Below are 21,643 nucleotides of genomic sequence, written 5' to 3' on the forward strand. Positions count from 1 at the left end.
AATTTAAAATTCCAATTAAAATCATGAATTTAATTGATCTAAATTGATTTTAATTGATGAATTTAATCATGAAAAATTTGCCGATTTTAGGTTGTACTTTGGCCCTCTTCCTGGTAAACTAAAAGGGGTTTTTAAATCCCCTGTAGTGTTACCACCCAACAATAAAGTCGACCGATCTTTCGCCGCTTTGAAACCTGGCATATTTTTTTCTTCTTTCAATATGAAACTTCTTTTAGGTATTCGTTTCCAAGAAAGCTCTGCTTCATGTATGTTAAAAACTTGTTGAGAAGTATAATACATAATACCCCTCTTCAATAATTTTAACAAGTTCTTTTTTGAAAGTTTCGGTTCTTTGATCTGCATTTGTGACTTCTCTCTGGATTTTAAATCTATTCAACCAGCCTTTACTAGTTTTAAATGATTCCACATTTTTTTTTTTTTTTTAGGTGAGTTTTCTTCAGCTCATCATATAGGCCAATCTCTCTCTCTCTCTCTCTCTCTCTCTCTCTCTCTTTTTTATAATATTTAACTTAACTGAATTCTGCATTGGATATTATCTTCAATAAAATTAGTTAAAGTCTTTCCATTTCAATCTTAATAGCTGGCCTACCCCTAGTTGCTTGTGCAGTGAAACTTGTGCAGCTGTCTTTCCTGATGCTAAAATTAATTCTTTATTTTTTATAATTGTTCTTACAATTAAACTTGCCAGTCCTAAATTATGGCACACATCCGCTTGTTGATCGGAATCGATTCGCTTCAAAACGTCTAATTTAATTTTCAAATTCAGTCTTTTTCTTACATTTATAGTCTTCGTACTGCGTCCAGACGTTGCTTTTTCATTCTTATCCGCCATTATTAACTCTTCGAAAATGTAACTGCGTTGATTGCATTAATTATGATACAGTGTTCGAGTAAACTGTCCATTACACACAATGTCTAATACTGTACTGAGTGATGACTAGACTTCGGATAAATGCATATAATGCAAAAATTACAAGCAATATACTTGATCATTTTTTAAAATGTTGATCTCGGAACTACGTAACAAGTCACTGTACTGCAATTAAATTAGCGTGCAAGAAAATTTCACTGAGCGTGGGAAAATTTCTCAAGTCAGCGTGGAAAACATTTTAATGCTGTTTAGCTATTCATTTTCAAGTTATCGACTCCATCAAATGAAACGATTTCATTAAATATGCCAAAAATACAATCTGTAAAAGTGTTATAGTGATTTGTGACAGCGTTATAGTCAGATACAGGTTATAATATAAGAACAGCGTTATAACGAGGACTTGCTGTATATCAGTTCTGGCAACTGTGAAAGCGAAAGAACTATTGCATCATAGAGTGCTTCTTTAGTAGATGGTGTCTCATTAATCTCCCAGACTTCTTCTTCTTCAAGAATAAAAGGCACAGATGAAAGTATGACAGGAAAGAGTCTAGATAAAGATGGACTTGGACGTGATGCTGCTTGAGGTCCCAGAACTGAATCCAGGTCCCCAGTAGAACCAGACACCTCTGGTGGAGGGGCTAGCAAGGCCCCATTTCCCTTAGAGGTTTGCACTTTTAGTAAAGGATTTATAGGATCAGTTGCATGAGTTGCAGGAAGAGAAGATGTAGTTCTTCACTTTCTGTTATACCTTCCTGGAGAAGACATTGGACAATGGCTGAATAGGATGCCATCTTCTGCTTTTGACTGCTTTGATGAATCTATGAGGGAACCGGAGATGCAACGGTTGATTGATGTTTTTATCATGGGAGTCTCACAGCTCAACCTCTGCATTTAGCATGAAGAAGAATTTTCTCTTTGGACCAGTGTGCCCTGAATCTAGATGTCTTGATCTTTGCATTTGCTTCTATCAGATGAGCTCAGTGGAAGGGAATGCCTAAGCCTGATTTGGTGGAAAAGGACCCGAACATACTGAGCAAGTCGAACCAGGAGGTACCGATGCTGATGACATCCTTGCCATTTCTCAGACAATACACATAAGGGGATATAAAACTTAAGTTGAAAAAAAGTGTTGCAGGATAGATGTGCAGATATTTGCTTTCTGCCAGAGATTAACTGATCATTGGAATAATGAGTTTAAGGAGGTGTTAAACAAATTATTAGAGGGAATGTACAGATGAGTGGATAGTTTTTTTTTTTTTTTTTTTGGCTATCTGTATAAGCTTGCTTCCTTGCACCATTTGCTACTTTTAATACTAATACAAGTATGTGATGATTATATTGAAAAAGAATTGCTCTTTTCTGGCCAGGTATTGCTTAACTTATTTTTTGCCTTATTCTGCACACTTACTAACTGCCCCATAGACTGAAACACCATCAGTTTAGTTATATGAACTCTGCATACTAAGGTAGTTAGATTATAAAAAAAATATAAAATAATTTTTATTTCATCTTCCACTGTATCAGCAACCTTATCTAACCATTATAAATTTTTACATTTACAGGAATTTTTTTTTTGTTAATATTCTGAACTTGGAAAGATAGTTGTGGTTTTGATAACTCCTGAAATCTGAACATTGAAAATAGGAGTAAAAAAAAGTTTTATGTGGTTTTAATGATGAGAGATAGCAACGATTCTTAGATGAACACTAAAATTAAAACATGAAAAATAAAGTTGGCTTAGGTTCTGATAAATGCTGTATTTGTATATGTGGACTAATGTGAAATAAACTGTTATTATTTTCAATGGTTTCACTTAACTTACTAATTAGATATTGCCTTAGAATCTGCTGGCTTTATTTCAGGTTTGGGATATGATACTACTGTAATGGTTCGTTCACTGTGTCTTAGAGGATTTGATCAGGTTAACAGAAATAAGTTTGCTAGTGTGTAATTTAGTAAAAATAAAATATTCATGAGATGCTATGAACGTTTTCTTCATTTTTATACTAAATTAAGTATAAAAATCGAAATGAATTTTGATACTAAATGAATCAAATGAAAACATTGTTTTGCTGTTACATATTGAAACAAGTAATTTATTTTTTCTATCTTGTTGGTATGAATTCCTTCTGTAATGTGTGCAAAATATATTGAAGTAAATTGCATTGAGGCATATGATGCAAGAAAGCAAGCTTATACAGTATCAGCCAAAAAAAAACAAAAAAAAACCCTTCCTATTTCACCCATCCTGTCACGCCAAATGTTTGTCTAGTTCAGCCTTAAATTTATTTAAGCTATCAACTTCCACAACAACAGATGGAAGTCTGTTCCAGGAATCAACTACCCTTTAACTAAAGGCAAACTTCCGCACATCTATTCTACAACTGTCTTTCTTCAATTTGAATCTATGCCCTCTCAGCTTAATCTGAGCAAGCGGAAGTATCCTATCAGCACTGAGCCTGCTCAAACCATTCAAGGCCTTATACACCTCGATCAGGTCACCTCGCAGGTGCCTAGTCTCCAGATGCTTAGGCCTTTTTTCGTAAGCGCACCCCCGTTTGTTCTTCTCACCAATCTTGTTGCCCTTCTCTGTACTCGTTCTAGCAACTCTACATTCTTCCTAAAATGAGGCCTCCAGACCTGTATACAGTACTCAAGGTGTGACCTGACCATTGCCTTATACAAAGGGTAATCACCTCCTTGTCTCTGTTAGCAAAATTCCTATATATCATTGACAAAACTCCACGACCTGTTCTGGCAGCCCGTTTCCACTGCTCAGAGAACTACATATCTGACTGCACAATTTCCCCCAGGTCTTTTTCATTCTTCACCTCTCTGAGTGTATTACCACACAGTTGGTACATTTCTTTTGGGTTACTGCTACCCTTATGGAGTACTTTGCATTTGTCAATGTTAAACTTCAGGTGCCACTTCTCAGTCCATTTGCCTAACTTTTCTAGATCCTGTTGCAATAGCATACTGTCTTTACTGTCATTAACAACCCTGCCAATCTTTATATCATCTGAAAACTTGGACATTAAACCTGATATTCCTTCTTCGATATCATTGATAAATACACAAAACAACAATGGGCCCAGCTCCGAACCCTGGGGGACTCCGCTAATAACATAGAGCACATAGAGCAGTGTCCATTTATTACCACTCTCTGCCGTCTCCCACTCAATCATCCCTTTATTCATTGCAGTAACTTGCCCTTAGTACCATATCACTCCAATTTGCACAGCAGTCTTCCTTGTACAACAGTATCAAAAGCTTTTGTTCCACGGGGGTTTTTCTGGTCATCATTCTTCAGTTGGAGATTAAGACATTCAACTCTTAATATTATTCAAGATGCAATATTAATCAATTTTATCAATATTAATGAATAAACTTGCCCACAAGATTTCTGGGCAAGTTTATTCATTAATATTGATGTTTCAGAAAATGCCAATGACATATGATTGACTGGTGGTGTATATACTAGGAAAGCAATCTCGTGTTCTCAAGACATATTCTGCAACGTGGAGAATAGACTCGCAACATCCAATTGGTGTTCTGTTATTCACTCTGAAATCCTCCTATTCAGAATGCCGCAATACTATGGTTCTTTTACTATAAAACTCGTGCTATGGATAACGTGTAACAAGAGAATGGCTAAGAGGCAAGGTTGATTAAACAAAACATGGTTTATTAATTCTAGCATGCAAAAACAGGTGTAAAATACTGATTATACAAGAGCTCTATTTCTTATCAAAGAGGATAAAACGATATACTATATACTTAAGGCTAATAATACATGTGTACAAACATGTCAGTGTTCTTCATGTGGTCTTCAGTTGGCACTGTCCGTACTCTTGGAGCCAACACTCATCCTTCAGTTTGAGTATCTGGGTGTATATGTAAGTGTACTATACAGGCTCAGTATGTAACAGTCATAACTTATGGTATTATATTAATACAAATGAATCTTTCAAATCTTATACTCTAATTTCTAAGTGTTGTGAGATTCATGCTATCTTAGTGAATGTTCCTACGAGGAGGGATGTTTCTCAGTAGACTCTATTAAACAAAGAGTCGGGTATGAAAGTCCGACACTTTCATTCTATTAAGCTATCATGTCGTGAATATAGGGTGTGACTTACCAGAATAATCTTTGCTATATTCAGGAACAGGCCTCTAGGAACAGGAGCCAGCAGCAAAAGATTCTCAAGATGTTTTTGACGAGATAACCTGAAGAAAGGAGTAGTGCTTTGCACAGGACAAGACCTTCTTCATCTCTTTTTCTCCTTCTGTCTTCCTGTGTCTCTCCGTTGTCTCCTTTGTAGACTCCCCTTTTTAGAGTTTCCAATGCTTCTATTGGTCAAAACACTAATTTCGTGGGGAAATAAAAATCCCAGGGACTGTTATTTTGGAGACCTGATACAGTGAAAAAGGAACTTATGAGGAGAAAGAGGAAGCTCACATCTGCATGGGGTGAAATTTCCAGACTGCCCAGCAGTAGTCACTAGATCTAAAGTCCGTTCCCCAACACAAGGAATTTCCAGATAACAATCACCCCATAGTTATAAGGTTCAGATTTCACCCTAAAGTATGTTTCTTAATTGTCATTACTCTCTTTTCTCTGGTGAAAGTCATTTACTTTCTCATTGTTTTATAAATATTACATCCACGATATTTGTTAGATCCGATCAGTCGAGTAACAATCTCTTGCTGTGAATCAGCCGGACTCATAAAGATGGAATAGTATTTCAACTGCTGCTTTTCCCTAGTGCCAACGAGCATACGCTAAAAAAAAGAACAACCTTATGCATGGAGTGAATATCACACTACAAGTATAGTAGTGGCAAAAAGTATAAGCTGACTTGGTGAAGTAACAGCCCTCAAATGCAAAGTAAAAATTAAGACATTTTTACACTTTACTGAAATCCAAGTATGTGATATCAAAATTATTTTTGGCATCCAGTTCCTTTGATGGGCTCCCCATGGATAGGGAATAATGACCCTTGAGAACCTGAATACAATCATTAAATTTTCTATTTCAGGGTATAAATACATAAAAAGCAGATTGCCTATTGTTGGTACTGGGAACCTATGTTAACCTTCTTATTAGCTATGGATACAGAAAGCAGGTTGATACATTGTGATTGACAGTACCTATTATCAGTAATGGAAACTTGCTTTTACCAGAAAGCAACTTATATTACATTGTAAAATATTCCAGTTTTTATGCATGAATTAAGGAGAATGCATACATAGATGTCTTAAGGTTCCATTTCAAGTGAGATATAAATCAATTCGAATTGTTTTTTATGAATTGAAAACTGATGCTATACCCTATAAATTAAAGCAGGCAAAAATTTGATGAATATCATTACTTATTTAAAGAAATAAAAGGAACATAACAATATTTCAGTATATTAGAATGAACTATGAAAATTTTAATGGTATGGTAAAACTATATTTTTACTAACACATGTTATGTTTATATGTGATAGAGTAATATTATTGTACTGTATAATTCTTGTGAATTGCTGCATCAGATAATGCTAAAGAGTTGCTAAATACTACCTGTATACAAGCACACACAAAAAAAATTAAAATTACATAATGAAAAAAACTACTTTTTTTTTTTTGTTTACGTACAGGTGTATCAAAGAGTTGTAGTTAGCAACTCTTTGATACACCTGTTCTTGCAGTGTCTTAGATTTTTAAATGTATAGCAATTGTACCAGTTTAGGCAGTTGCTGATATATGTTTAAAATGTATATAGCAACTCAGGCAGAACTGTGGACAATGGTATTTGTCTACATGTTGAACATAAGTCCAAGTCTTGGTGCCGAGGACTCATCACTTGATCTGAGTCCTTCAGTGAGAGAATAGAATGTCTCTCCCTGATTGAAATCAAATGCAGCTAATGCATTCAAATTTTGATTTTATTTGATCTACTCTGTTGAAATACCCCTGCAATTCTTATAGTATAGCACTGATCATTCTGACATTTTGGTGTTTTTTTAATGGTAAGCATGTAACCTGCTTTCTTTATTTTTGTACCCTTACTATTTTCTAATATTTTCAGTAATCAATATTTAGATCTTGGATGATAAAGGGTGCCTATTTCTGGCCTAAATTTTTTGTATCCAGTCAGCATAAAAGCCCTATAATTAGCTAGTTAAAACAAGAAAATCTAATAGAAATATACAGTGAAACTTCCCTTTAACGGACAGCCATGGGGAACGAGAATGTGTCCGTTAGAGAGAAGTGTCCACTAACAAGAAGTCTGAGGGAGAAAAAAAAAAAAGAAAGAAAGAAAAATCGTTCAACGTTTAATGTAAAATTAAATTAAATTATATACAGATTTTGCACAATATTTTTGTAAATAATATACATACAATTGTGCTATGCATATTATGACTTTATCTTAAGAAAAATACATACAGTAATCACTTATTTTCTTCTGCACCTTCTTCCGGCTGATAATTTTGTTTTCAACATTTGTTTGGAGTGAAGAAACCATCGAAAGTCCTTCAGTATCTTCTTCAGCGGTGAAAAACATTTTTAAACGATTGATTTGTATGAGCGCTTCTATTTTCATTAGTGGTTCGTCATTAATATTTTCTTCGACAGAATGACCTCCTTCCATTTCTTCATCCTCATGAGGAACTTCTTGAAAAATATCGATGATAATGTCGTTGATATCTAGAGCACCATCTTCTGTAGTGAGGTTCGAGTCTATATCTTTGTAGCCAGGGTCACTTGTAGTGGAAGTATCATACCTTATCAATAGATGAAGTTCTTGGTGCTCCACATTGCTGTTCACAACTTCAATTTTTGCATTTGAGAAGCCAGACTTTACAAAACAGTTCACGACAGTTTGTTTTCTAATTGCGTTTACTGAAGGGGAAATCCTTTCAATCGCATCTAGGATGCTGAGTTTCTTTGCAAGGTCACTCGCACATGTTACATATTTCATGTTTGCAATGAGATGTCTTAAAACACGTTTTCTGTAGTGAAGTTTAAAATTTTTTATTATCCCTTGATCCAAGAGCTGACACTCTGCAGATGTGTTTGGTGGCAGAAAAACAATTTGAATGATACAATTCAATGTGCGGGTGAGATGCAGCATTATCCATGAAAACAATAATTTTTCTGTTTTGACGAATCATGTTTTGGTTAAAGTGACATCCATTCGCTCATGATATCTCGTGTCATCCACGCTTTTTTATTAGACTTCCAGTCAACATTCAAAAGATTCACCTTTATGCCCTTGAAACAACGAGGATTTTGTGGTTTTCCTATAACAAGAGGTTGTTCAAAGTCTCCCAGCATATTTGTACACAATAGTACAGTCAAGCGTTCCTTAGAAATTTTTCCGCCCTGGCACTTTTCGTTTTTTAGACTCATTGTTTTTTCAGGAAGAGCTTTGAAAAACAACCCTGTTTCATCACAGTTGTAAATATCCTTAGCTTCAAAATCACGACATAAATCTTCCAATTTTATGGTCCACCTCCTTATCCCTGCTAGAAAAATTCCTATATATCATTGACAATACACCATGAGCTACTCTTGCCGCCCATCTGCACTGCTCAGAAAACTTCATATCTGCCTGCACAACCACCCCCAGGTCCCTTTCATTCTCTACCACTGTCAGTGTAGTACCACAGAGTTGATATGTTGCTCTGGGGTTGCTGTTTCCCATATGTAGTACTTTACATTTGTCAATGTTAAACTTCATTTGCCACCTCTCAGCTCATCTGCTCAACCTTTCCAGATCCTGTTGCAGTAGAATAGTGTCAGTAGTGTCCTTGACAACCCTGCCAACCTTCGTATTGTCTGCAAACTTGGACATTAAGCTTGATATCTCCATCATAATATCATTTATAAATACAGAAAACAATAATGGACCCAATACTGAACCCTGAGGGACTCCACTAATAACATTAGTCCACGATGAGCAGTGTCCATTGATTACCACTCTCTGTCTTCTTCCCCTCAACCCCTTTATCCATAGCAGCAATTTGCTTCCAATGCCACACTGCTCCAATTTGTGCAGCAGTCTTCCATGTGCAACAGTATCAAAAGCCTTTCTAAGAGCCAAGTATATAATATCAAAGTTATTCCCTGCATCCAGTTCTTTTGTGACTGCATCATAGTATTCAATCAAATTGGTTAGGCAAGACTTCCCCTTAACAAAACCATGCTGTGTCTGAGCTATAACTGAAGTCTTGTCTAGATGATCCTGCAGTGCTTCTTTAACCAGTGCCCCCATTAATTTTCCAGGAACAGGAAGTTGAACTAACAGGTCTATAATTACTTGTGTCGCTCTTTGATCCTCCTTTGTGAATTGGGGTCACATTTGCACAACTCCATTCCATGGGTACTTCTCCTGAGTCCAAGGAAGCTCTCATAATTATGGCTAAGGGTTTGCTTACTTCCTTTGCTGCCTCCTTTAATATAACTGGATAGATCCCATCCACCCCAGGTGCCTTTCTTGCATTTATCTTCAACAATTTCTCCTCCACTTTACTCTCAGTTATTACAAGATTCTCTAGCTTAGTGCCAGAGTTGAATACATCTCTGGCATTCCCCTCGCTGAATAACTCCTCATGTGTGAATGTCGATGCAAAATATTCATTCTGTTTGTTAGCTACCTGAGCAGAATCATCAAAAGTTGACCCATCGATATCAAGTGGACCAATCTGATTCATCCCCTTCCTTCTAGAGTTTACATAAGTAAAGAACTCTTTGCTGTTTTTCTTTGCATCCCTTGCCAAAGATTTCTTGTAATCTGCCTTCGCCTGCCTAACCTCCTTTGTAACTTGGTTACAGATCAACTTGTATCTATCATAGGCTTCTGTGTCACGTGTTAATTTGTATGTATCCCATGCATTTTTCTTCTCTGCCATATGTCTCATTAGTTCATCTGACATCCACTTAGGCCTAAACCTTGAACAATATTTCTTAGTTGGTATGTAAAGTCTAGTAGCTTCCAAGATAAGTTCTTTGAATGCTTCCCATTTTGAATTTGCTGTTGGTAACATCATCAGTTGGTCCCACTGTATAGAATTTAAATACTGTCTCAGTCCATCGTAGTCGCCTTTACGAAAGCAATAACCCTTCCCTTTACCCCTAATGGTAGTTACCTCTTTGAGTAAATCCCACTTCAGCACACTGTGATCACTGCCACCTAGTGGTTCATTTACCTGCAGATTCTTAATGCATGAAGAATCACTACTGATAATCAAATCAAGAGTATTACTCCCTCTAGTTGCCTCCCGAACATGCTGATGTAGAAAACAATCATCCAATAAATCCACAAAAGCCTTGCTAGTGTGTGAGTGACCAGCCCCCAAATTCCAGTCAATATCTGGGAAATTAAAATCCCCCATTATAAGACTCTCTGATTTACTGGCCCACTCTATTTCCCTGTACAGTTTCTTATTATACTCATCAGAGTCATTAGGCCTATAGCACACTCCTACTCTCAATTTTGATCTTCCAATGCTTATGTCACACCAAACTGACTTGACACTGCACTGTCCAGCAATGTCGACTAGCTTTACTTCTTTGGATTTTATGTATTTCTTAACTAATAGCATAACCCCTCCTCCCTTCCTATCCTGTCTATCCTTTCTGTAGACATTGTACTCCCCAAATTCCAGTTCTGTATTCCTTATATCTGTGTGACACCATGTCTCTGAAATCCCCACAATATCTGCCTTTGATGTTTTGAGCAATACCTCAAATTCATCAGATTTATTTACTAAACTCCTAGCATTGGTGTACACGCAAGTATACATGCACCTGTTCTTTTTCTTAGCTACCCTAACACAACCTATGTGTTTATTTGTACTCCAATGATTCCCAGCAGTCTGAAATATCCTGCATCTTATTTTCCAGGCTGCGGCTCATTCCAATAGAAGCAGTGCAAGAATCACTTTCACCTCTGCCAGTGGCTACTGTTAATCTATTAGTCCTTGTATCCCCCCCAATCTAGCAATATTTCTTTTATTGCAACAGTCTGATTATTTAATAGCCACACCTTGCATATTCCTTATCACCAAAAGATCGCTGGTAATAGTGCCAAAACGGAAGCCGCAATGAAAATTTTTTTGAGTCATTCAGTTTCTGATTTTTAAACAGAGCTGTAGGGAGGAGATATTGGTTATCCCTGCAAGGTTGCCTGTATCACTGTCACATATTCATTATGTTCTGAATATAGTGAATTTGAGAATTGGTAAAATGAATGAATAATATTGATGTGGAACATTTTGATATTTTGGACTCTACTAGGATTTACTGGATTTTGTACTTTCTTCAGTAATTTTTAAGATGAATCATGAACTCTGCTTCTTTGCATCATTTTGTTTATTCTAATATTTGTATACTACTTTCTAACTCCCTCACCCCCAACTCTTTTGCTTTTCAAAATCTTATAAAAAAATTAACTGTTTTACATTGCCAGGCAATTCAACCAGGAATAGCAGAGTGAGTGGAGAATGTTCTTGGAGATTTTGCTCTCCAGAATCTCCAAGAATATTCTCCACTCCCTCTGCTATCTAGGCCATATTTTCAGAAACAAATAGCAAATTGGTATATGTAATATATTTATCACTAAATAATGTTATTCCCACGCTGAAAATTTTGAATCTGTAGTTTCAAACGGATGAATAAGACCGGGCAGTGTTTTGTTTTGTTTTGTTTCTGGTAAAACTCTTCAATAGCTTGTTTTGTCAGAATTCATAACAAAAGTAATTCAATCAGAGAACTTGTATGAGGAAAAATAAATGCTATTTTCAGGCAGGAAATGTTGAATACAAACAGAGAATACAAATGTTGATTTCAAACAGAGCAATGAGAACAGGCAAGGGAACAAACTATTGAAGAGGTTTGATAAACCTCTTCAATAGTTTGTTCTGTCAGAGAATTCATAATAAAAGTAATTCAATCAGGGCACTTGTATAGTAAAAATTGATGATATAAGAAATATCATTACTTTTTACCGAGAGCAATTAGTAATTTTTTTTATTTGAAGTAATTCTGTTTATTTTATTTTATTTTTTTTGCATTTTCAGGAAGTAGTAAAATTAGTAACAGACAACATGGCAGATAAAGGGATTCACTTTCTTAGGGAAGCAGTACCTGTAAATGTAGAAATGGCTCATAATGGACAGCTACCCCTGAAAGTGACTTGGAAGAATAAACATGGGGAAGAGAAACAAGATATGTTTAACACTGTTATGTTTGCTGTAGGTAAAGAATAACTTTCTCAGATATCATATTTCAGTGATTTGTATATATATATATGCAAATAATTGCATATAGCTTCTCCTTAGTTTTCACATCTTTTAGATTAAAACTTGATGTATTGTGTAACAGAATAGGCCAAAAGACTGTCTGATTTCAAAATTTAATTCAGGATAACCATTACAAGGTAAAATTGAATAATAAAGTGCATTTATTATTCAATTTTTTAATTTTTTTCATAAATTTTTTTATCTTTTTAAATAAATATTTTGTTGTAGGTTGCAAAGATGTCATTGCATTCTCCAAAGATAACAGTGTTAACAGGTAATAAAGTCTTGCATAGGTTCAGAGCAAAAAATAATTTATGGGCTGTATTTCTTTGAGAACCTTAAAAATGAAGAAGCAGTATCAGTGAATAATATATTCAAATACCCGATATTTATTTTTTTGGAGGCATGTACAGAATGAAAGGTGTGCAGTTTCAACGAGGTGTGACCACAGTACACTTGCTTTTAACCTCATAATGCAGTTGTTTAATGAGCATTTTCTTGGGGGCCATTGACATGGAGACCTGTTGGAAATTAATTTAATTCCTAACAGGTATCCATTTCAGTGGCCTCAGGGGTTACCAGATCTGCTACCCATTTAGATTTTTTCCTATGGGGATTCCTTAAAGAAACTTTTTCCAGTAGAAACCAAAAACAGTTAGTGATCTGAAGGATTATGCAATTGTAACTACTGCCAACAATCTCCCAATTTTTGTAAATTTTATTTATTTTTATTTTTTTTTATTTTTGGTAACCTCATACCAAAATAATGTATTAAAGCATATTTAATGCACAAATATAACCATCTGCATATAAAACAGATACAGACAAAATAAAAGACACAATCATATTTTTGTAGGATTGCTCTTTTCATTGCCACTCTAGGGTTTAGTTTTAGATCATTTCATGTCTAATGTAGTAGAAACAAAAACTGAAGATAAAATTAGTAACTATACTTTAAAGATCAAAGGGAGACTTTTAGCAAGAACACTTTAGTAAGACTTTCTTTCTGTCTTTTCCCCTACGTAAAGGTTTTTGGTTGATGGTTTTTTGTTATTTAAATACTCACCTTTTCTGTAGTGTTTCCTGAAAATGTATAGATCCTGTAGGACATATTTTTCACTAGCAGAAAAATTTGTACATAAATGACCTTAAAATATTAATTTCTTCTTATTTTAACTTGTTGCCAACATTGGTGGCGCCGCCGTAGCCAGGTGGGAAGATAGCAGCAGTGCGTAGCACACGCTTCTTGATTAGACTGGGGTTCGAGCCTGGCACCACCAAATACGGAGGATGCGGAAAGGTCAGAGAATGACCACCGGAGCAATATGGCCTTAGTTGCTAATGCTCCTAAAAAAAAAACCAAATAACAACAATCCAACATTGGTTGAAATTATTGTAAAAAGTTAGGCAGCATATGCAGTGCATTACATTTCAGGCACATTTGATTTTTTTCATTAATTAAATTTGTTTTCTTTTCTGTGATTAATAGAAGTGAAAAGTAGATATAGTTATCTTATAAATGAATTATTAAGATTATAACTGTATCAAACCCTTAATAAAATTCTATAGTTTTACATTTTCTAAACTTAGAGAATGTAAAACCACTCTACATAGAAAATTACACCACTAACTATATAGTAGTATAGTTCGTGGTGTAATAAATATTATACTACTAATAATAGTATAATAATATTTATTACTCATCTCTCATATACTTTTTTTTAAAGTCCCTTCTCTCTCTCTGTATATATATATATATCTTCACCACATTCATGAGTCTTTCATGACAGTATACAAGAAGGGCAGAGATGGCCAAAAGTTAACAATGCTACAATTGAAACCACATATTATACTCCCTCCTATTATGTCTGGGCAGAATTGCATACACTAAATTGTATGGAAAAATAAATAATTGATGGATCTTATCTGATTTCTAGATCTTGTCTGATTTTAATGGAAATTTGGGTTGGCTTGACAAATATCTGCCAGGGGCAAAAGTAGATGATGTTGTAGAGCAGATATCACATTTTAAGGGCACAAAGGGCGATATTGTTGTACCTGTTGGCACTAATGACATTAAGAGTAGGAAATCTGCAGAGTTACTTAGCAAGTACAGGTCAATGTTGAAAAAGTCTCGAGTTAAGGTTAAATTTGAAAGTGTATGCAATTCTGCCCAGACATAATAGGATGGAGTATATGATGAGAGCCTTGTCAGTCAGTTCAACCCTGGAGAGATTGTGCAAGGCTCATGGGGTAAAATTTTTCTAGGCTTGGTCTGTGCTTGTTAACAGGAGAGATTGTTTTTTACAGGGATGGGATACACTTAAATAGAAAGGGTGCAAGAATATTTCCTGATGTTATCGAGGCAGTGTTAGGTGGGTCGGAAAACTGCTAGCTTGGGGGGATTCACAGACTAATAGATTAACAGCAGCCACAGGCAGAGGTGGAAGTGATTCTTGCAATGCTTCTGTTGGAATGAGTAGCAGCCTGAAAAGCAAGGTGCTGGGGATTTCCAGGATTGCTGGGAGTTATCATGGAACAAGTAAATACATGAGCTGTGTTAGGATAAGTAAGAGTAAGAATAGATGCATGTATACTTGCATGTACACCAATGCTAGGAGTATAGTGAATAAATTTGATGAATTTGAGGTGCTGGTGAAGACATTGAAGGCAGTTATTTAGGGTTGGATTGTGGATGAAATAGGCTCCCAGCCAAATTTAAATTTGGGACCCCTTTAATATATATATGTATATTACACACATACATATAAATACAAATACTACATAGGTTTTCATATTTATATTATGAATAATAATTCCTTGATAAAAATGTAAACTAAGAGGTCAAATTTTTTTTTGTTTTTTGACTTGAAAAATAAAGTAATAATAAAAATATTTTAATAGAAACTTAACTTATTTATTGTACAATAAAAAGTTATAAGAATAAAATTTAAAGACTTAACAAGTTAAGTTTAAGAATGCTTTTATATTACACATTTTCTTGGTTTTTTATTATTATTATTAGAAATTTTTATCACTGCTTTAGAAAACATTTACACTGAAAATGAGTCCCATGGCCGGTTTGGCAATAGCGTTAACACGGCCCTGTGGATATGGTTGGAATATCAGAAACGTGGTGTCACACAGTGATGAGGAATGGAGAATTAGAATTTGGGAAGTACAATATGTACAGAAAGGATAGACAGGATAGAAAGGGAATGCTGTTAGTTAAGAAACACACAAAATCTAAGGAAGTGCATCCAGCTGACATGGGTGGACAGTGCAATGTTGAGTCAGTTTGGTGTGACATAAGCACTGGGAAAGCAAAATTGAGAGTAGGAGTGTGTTATAGGCAAAATTCTGATGAGTACAATGAACAACTGTACAGAGAAATAGTGAGCCAGTAAAGCAGATGGTACACTAATGACAATTTAAAATTTAAAGTAGAGAATTCCAGTCAATATCTGGGAAGTTCAATAATTTCCCATATATTGACTGGAACTTGTGGGTTGGTCACTCGCACAGTAGCAAGGCTTTTGTGGATTTATTGGATGATTGAGCGGCAGCATGTTTGAGAGGCAAATGGAGGAAGTAATACTCATGATCTGATTGTCAGCAGTGATTCTTCATGCATTAAGAATCTGTAGATAAAGGAATAACTAGGTGGCAGTGACCACAGTGTGCTGATGTGGGATTTAGTTAAAGGTGTAACTGCCATCAGGGTTTTTGCTTTCTTAAAGGTGACTGTAGTGATCTCAGACAGTTTTTAAATTCTGTACAATGGGATCAACTGATGATGTTACAAACAGCAAATTCTAAATGGGAAGCATTCAAGGAAGTAATCTTGGAAGCTACTAGGCTTTTTGTCCCAACTAAGAAATACTGTTCAAGGTTTAGGCCTAATGTTTTGTATGCCTTTAGCCAGCGGGTGGTTGATTGCGGGAACAAACTTCCATCTGTCGTTGTAGAAGTTGATTGCTTAAACAGATTCAAGGCAGAACTAGACAAACATTTTGAGTGAGTGGATGGGTGAAATGAGAAGGGGGTTTGTGTGTGTTTTTTTTTTTTTTTTTTTGGCCGATGCCATATGAGCTTGTTTTCATGCATCATGTGCTCTTGCTAATGCTAAATGGATGGCAGATGAATTAATGAGCCTCATGGCAGAGAATTAAAATGCATGGGATATGTGTATAAATTATCAGGTGACACAGAAGACTCTGGTAGATATAAGCTAGTCTGTAATCAAGTCACAAAGGAGGTTAGGCAAGTGAAGGCAGATTATGAGAAATCGTTGGCAAAGGATGTAAAGAAAAACAGCAAGAACTTCTTTATGTAAACTCTTGAAGGAAGGGGATGAATCAGATTGGTCCACTCAATATCAATGGTGTGATTGTTGTTGAACCTGCTGAGGTAGCTGACAAACTGAATGAGTATTTTGCATCTACATTCACACATGACAAAGTCTGTAGAGAAGTGGAAGCCGGAAGCTTATCAAACTCTAGCAGGGAGCTAAATGATTTTGTAATAACTGAGAGCAAAGTGGAAGAGAAATTATTGAAATTGAACATAAAAAAGGTGCGTGGGGTGGATGGGACCTATCCAGTTATATTAAAGGAGGCAGCAAAGGAAGTAAGCAAACCCTTAACAATAATTATGAGAGCTTCCTTGGACTCAGCAGAGGTCTCCATGGACTGGAGATGTGAAAATGTGTCTCCAATTCACAAAGAGGATCAGAATGCAGAGTAATTACAGACCTGTTAGTTTAATTTCTGTTCAAGGAAAATATTGGCATCACTGGTTAAAGAAGCACTGCAAGATAATCTAGACAAGACTGCAATTATAGTTTAGACAGCATTGATCTCTTAAGGGGAAGTCTTGTCTGACAAATTTCATTGGACACTATGATGTAGTTATAAAGGAACAGTATGCCAAAAATAATTTTGATATCATGTCATACACTTGGATTTCAGGAAAGCTTTTGATACTGTTGCACATGGAAGACTGCTATAGAAATTGGATATGTATGTAGCAAATCAGAGCAATAACCGAAGAGAAACTTACCAACTGTGTGGTACTACACTCAGGGAAGTGAAAAAGACCTGGGGATAATTGTGCAGTAAAATATGAAGTTCACTGAGCAGTGTAGGCTGCCAGGGCAGCCTACACTGCTCAGCATGGAGTCTTGTTAATGATATATATATAGGAATTTTGCTGACAGGGATGTGATTATCCTGTTATACAAGGCAATGGTCAGGCTACACCTAGAGTACTGCATACAGGTCTGGAGGCCTCCTTTTAGGAAGGATGTAGAGTTACAACGAGTACAAAGAAGGGCAACAAGAATGGAGAGGGGAACAAAGGGGTGCTCTTATGAAGAAAGGCTTAAGTTCTGAAAATTGCAGCGCCTGGAGAGTAGACACCTGCGAGGTGATCTGATTGAGGTGTATAAGGCCTTGAATGAGTTGAGTAAGCCGAATGCTGATGGGATTCTTCCTCTTGCTCAGATTACGAACCTGAGGGGGGTACAGATTCAAATTGAGAAAGACAGTTGTAGAATAGATGGCAAAATTTACCTTTTGCCAGTAGGTAGTTGATTTTTGGAACAGACTTCCATCTTTTGTTGTGGAAGTTGAAAGCCTAAATAAATTTAAGGCTGAGCTGGACAGGCATTTGGAACAAATGGAGGAGTGAAATGGGAGGGTTTTTTTTTTTTTTTTGGCTGATGCTACATTAGCTTGCTTTCTTGTATTCTATGCCTCTACTAATGCTAATGCTAACATGCATAAGGGGGTTTAAATTTAAACTTAGAAAGGAGGGTTGCAGAATAGATGTAAGGAAATTTATTTTTAGCTAGTTGGAACAAACTTATGTTTTGTGTTGTGGAAGTGGGTTTTTTGAATACATTTAAGGATGAAAGAAAAATTATTAGAAGCGTTGGACAGGTTATGTCAGAATTGTTTCTTTTTTCTGATGTTGTATAAGCTAGTTTTTGTGCATTGTTTGCCACTATTAATACTATTTCTCTTAATGTGTGCTTTTTTTTCACTTTTGAATGGTTTTCTCAGGCAGCAGCTGTGCCATAATTGCACGATTCCATGCTGTTGTGCTTTCCTGGATAAGTGCAGGCTCTTACTTGTTTATTTGGTTTCTACTTCTAGTTTACAGTTTTGTAGTGTAATTAGTGTATTTAATTGTTTGTTAGCACCTCTCAAATATTTCTTCTTGTTGCAGTATGCCCCAAGAAGAAATATTTGTATGCACCAATTTTCATACATGCTATAAGAGCTATAATTATGTAAAGATTAGTTCTTTTAAGACAAACTGCACTTGTAATTTGCTACTTTATATATTAAAATAGCCTTGGTGCTTATTTGAAACAATAAACAAGTACTGTGATCTTTGTAGTTGCACAGATTATTAGTTATCTCTGTCTGTTTCAATAAATAATACTCTACTTTTATTATTTAGTTCATGAAGGCTAATAGTCTTTATTTCTTATTTTTGTTATTTTTTTTTTATTGAATAGGGCGAGAAGCACATACCAGAGGTCTGAATCTTGAGGAGATTGGAGTGAAACTTGATAATGATACAAGGAAAGTTATTGGAAACAAAAATAATGAACAGTCCTCTGTTCCACATATATATGCTATTGGAGATGTATTGTATGTGAGTTTTTTTTAGTTATTATATATTAGATGGTATACATAAATATGGTTCCCATTTCTAAATCCCCTCCCATTAACTGAGGGGAAGGAAATTCTAATGGTAAATGCATATATGCGATTATAATTTCCTTTAGTCATATACTATCAGTAAAGTCACACGTTTCTATAGCCAAGTAATTTTGTCTTTATCCTGTTATACATGATTTGTATTAAATGAAAATTAACATTACATTATGTAAAAGTGCATATTCTATTGAAAAATTTCTGTATTCTGCTTTTATACAGGATGTTCATTTTAAAAGTAAACCCAAAAATGATCAAATGAATATGCAATCTATCATCAGTATAATAGATAATAGTTTATAAACAATGCTGGAAGTGTCCTCCACTGTTAGCAATATGTAAATTCCCCATAAAAAGTCTGAGGATGTTAAATCAGAATACCATAGTTCGTGTGATGGCCATAGTTCTTGTTATGTCATTCAATCCCCAAAAATCACTTGAAACAATTTAGTGAGTGAGCGTGGCAGGTGGCCTCACCCTATTGGTGCTAGATGTCTATTTTTATTTTCTTCTAGTAAGTCTTTATTTTCTTCCAATAAACTGCATTATGGTGCCTTGGTTAACAAAACGAAAGTTTATTCAAAAACTATAGGCCCAACTGGCTTGAGATAAGAGATGTCCCAACTTCCTTGAGATAAGATGTGTGGCTATTAAATGACAAGGCTGTTGCAATAAAATAAATATAATGAAATAATTCCTGTTTACTAGTTATCCCCCTTCAAAATAATTGCCTTGGGCTTGCACACCCTGTTCCATATGTTTCTTCCAAGCACAAACATTTCTGGAAGTCATCTTCTGTAAGCCCTTTTAAAAAAACACTTCGGTATGTTTTTTTTTGTGAACTTCTTCAATGGACTGAAAATGGGTTCCCATAAGTACACATTTCAGTTTAGGGAAGAGAAAGTCACAAGGGGCAAGCTGTGGTGAGTAGGGTGTATATTCACACACAGGTATTTGTTTTTTGGCCAGAAACTAGCGTACAGAGAGTGCATTGTGTGCTGGAGCATCCAACTATCCTTCCACAATTCAGGTCTGTTTCTTCAAATTTTTTCATGCAGCCTTGTTAGAACTTCAATGTAGTATGTTTGATTGATAATCTGATATGGTGAGACATATTCAGCCATAATAATTATTTTAAAATTGAAAAAAGCAAGATGCATGGTTTTTGATTTTGACATTCTTTTAATTTTTTTTTTGGTCCAGGGGATTTTGTTATCTTCCTATTGTGTTATATTGACTGTCTTTCAGTTACTGAGTTGTACTGGAAGGGTGGACTTTCATCGCAAGTAATTACAGTACTTAGAAAGTTTGGCTCTTCTTCAGTTTTTTTCAAAATAACTTCACAAACTTGGAGTCATCTCATTCTTTGATTTTCATTAAAAATTTTTAGCACTATCTTGTTACATACCTTTCTCATGCCTAAATTTTCAGTTAAAATTTGTCTAACAGTTTCTTTGTCCATATTGAGTTCTGATGCAACCATTATAATGCTTAAATGATGATCACATCTAATCAGTGTCCTTACCCAGTTGTCATCTTCATCAGCTTTCATTGATACTAGATGGCCTGGTTGTTAGTCATCTTCCGCAGTCTCTCTTCCTTGTAGAAATATTTTATGCCATTGAGATATACTATTTTCCCCATAGACTTGATGTAACGACTCGTAACTTTCAGTTGGTGTTTTCATTAGTTTTATTAAATTGTTCATGTGTGTATGATTATTTATATTTATTTGAGGTTGATTCTTTGTCTGCCATTTTTACAGAAAATTGCAAAAACAATTCGGCCCTGGAGAGATTGTGCAAGGCTCATGGGAGGGCCGGGGGTTCGAGCCCATAACCACCAAATACGGAGGATGCTGAAAGGTCAGCGAATGCCTACCGCATATCCCCGGAGCAATATGGCCTTAGTTGCTAATGCTCCTAAAAACCAAAATAACAAATAGCAAGGCTCATGGGGTAAAATTTTTCTTAGCGTGGTTTGTGCTTGTTAACAGGAGAGATTGCTTTTACAGGTATAGGTTATACTTAAATAGAAAGGGTGCAAGAATATTTGCTGATGCTATCAAGGCAATGTTAGGTAGATTGGAAAACTGCTAGCTTGGAGGGGGATTCACAGACTAATAGATTAACAGTAGCCACAGGCAGAAGTGGAAGCATATTCTATTCTATTCAAGTGATTCTTGCACTGCTTCTATTGGATTGAGCAGCAGCAGCCTGGAAAGCAAATTGCTGGGGATTTCAGGAACTGCTGGGAGTCATAAAACAAGTAAATGCATGGGCTGTGTTAGAGTAACTAAGAGTAAGAACAGGTGCATCTATACTTGCATGTACACCAATGCTAGGAGTATAGTGAATAAATTTGATGAATTTGAAGTGCTGTCAAGATATCAAAGGCAGATATTGTTCAGATATCAGAGCTGTGGTGTCACACAGATATAAGGAATGCAGAATTGGAATTTGGGGAGTACAATGAGTACAGAAAGGATGGACAGGATAGGGAGGGAGGAGGGGTTATGCTGTTAGTTAGGAAATACATAAAACCTAAGGAAGTACATCTGATTGACATAAATGGACAGAGTCAGTTGAGTAAGCGTGGTGTGACATAAGCACTAGGAAAGCAAAAATGAGGGTAGGAGTTTGTTATAGGCCTAATGACTCTGATGAATACAATGAACAGTTATACAGAGAAATAGAATGGGCCAGTAAATCAGTGTCTTATAATGGGGG

General features: G+C 35.7%; 1 protein-coding gene across 1 annotated transcript in view; it reads left to right on the forward strand.

Annotated features, from left to right (window-relative positions):
• Window positions 1–21,643, forward strand: part of LOC150085781 (thioredoxin reductase 2, mitochondrial-like) — a 143,996-nt gene that overhangs the window by 71,984 nt on the left and 50,369 nt on the right. Inside the window, exons 8-10 of the mRNA XM_090373483.1 lie at window positions 2,722–2,813; window positions 11,965–12,142; window positions 18,713–18,852. Coding sequence (XP_090229609.1) covers window positions 2,722–2,813; window positions 11,965–12,142; window positions 18,713–18,852 — 410 coding nt within the window. The remainder of the gene's footprint in view (window positions 1–2,721; window positions 2,814–11,964; window positions 12,143–18,712; window positions 18,853–21,643) is intronic.

Source organism: Mastigoproctus giganteus, chromosome 5 (genome assembly GCF_048544385.1).
Source record: "Mastigoproctus giganteus isolate SK-2022 chromosome 5, ASM4854438v1, whole genome shotgun sequence".
Classification (NCBI taxonomy): domain Eukaryota; kingdom Metazoa; phylum Arthropoda; class Arachnida; order Uropygi; family Thelyphonidae; genus Mastigoproctus; species Mastigoproctus giganteus.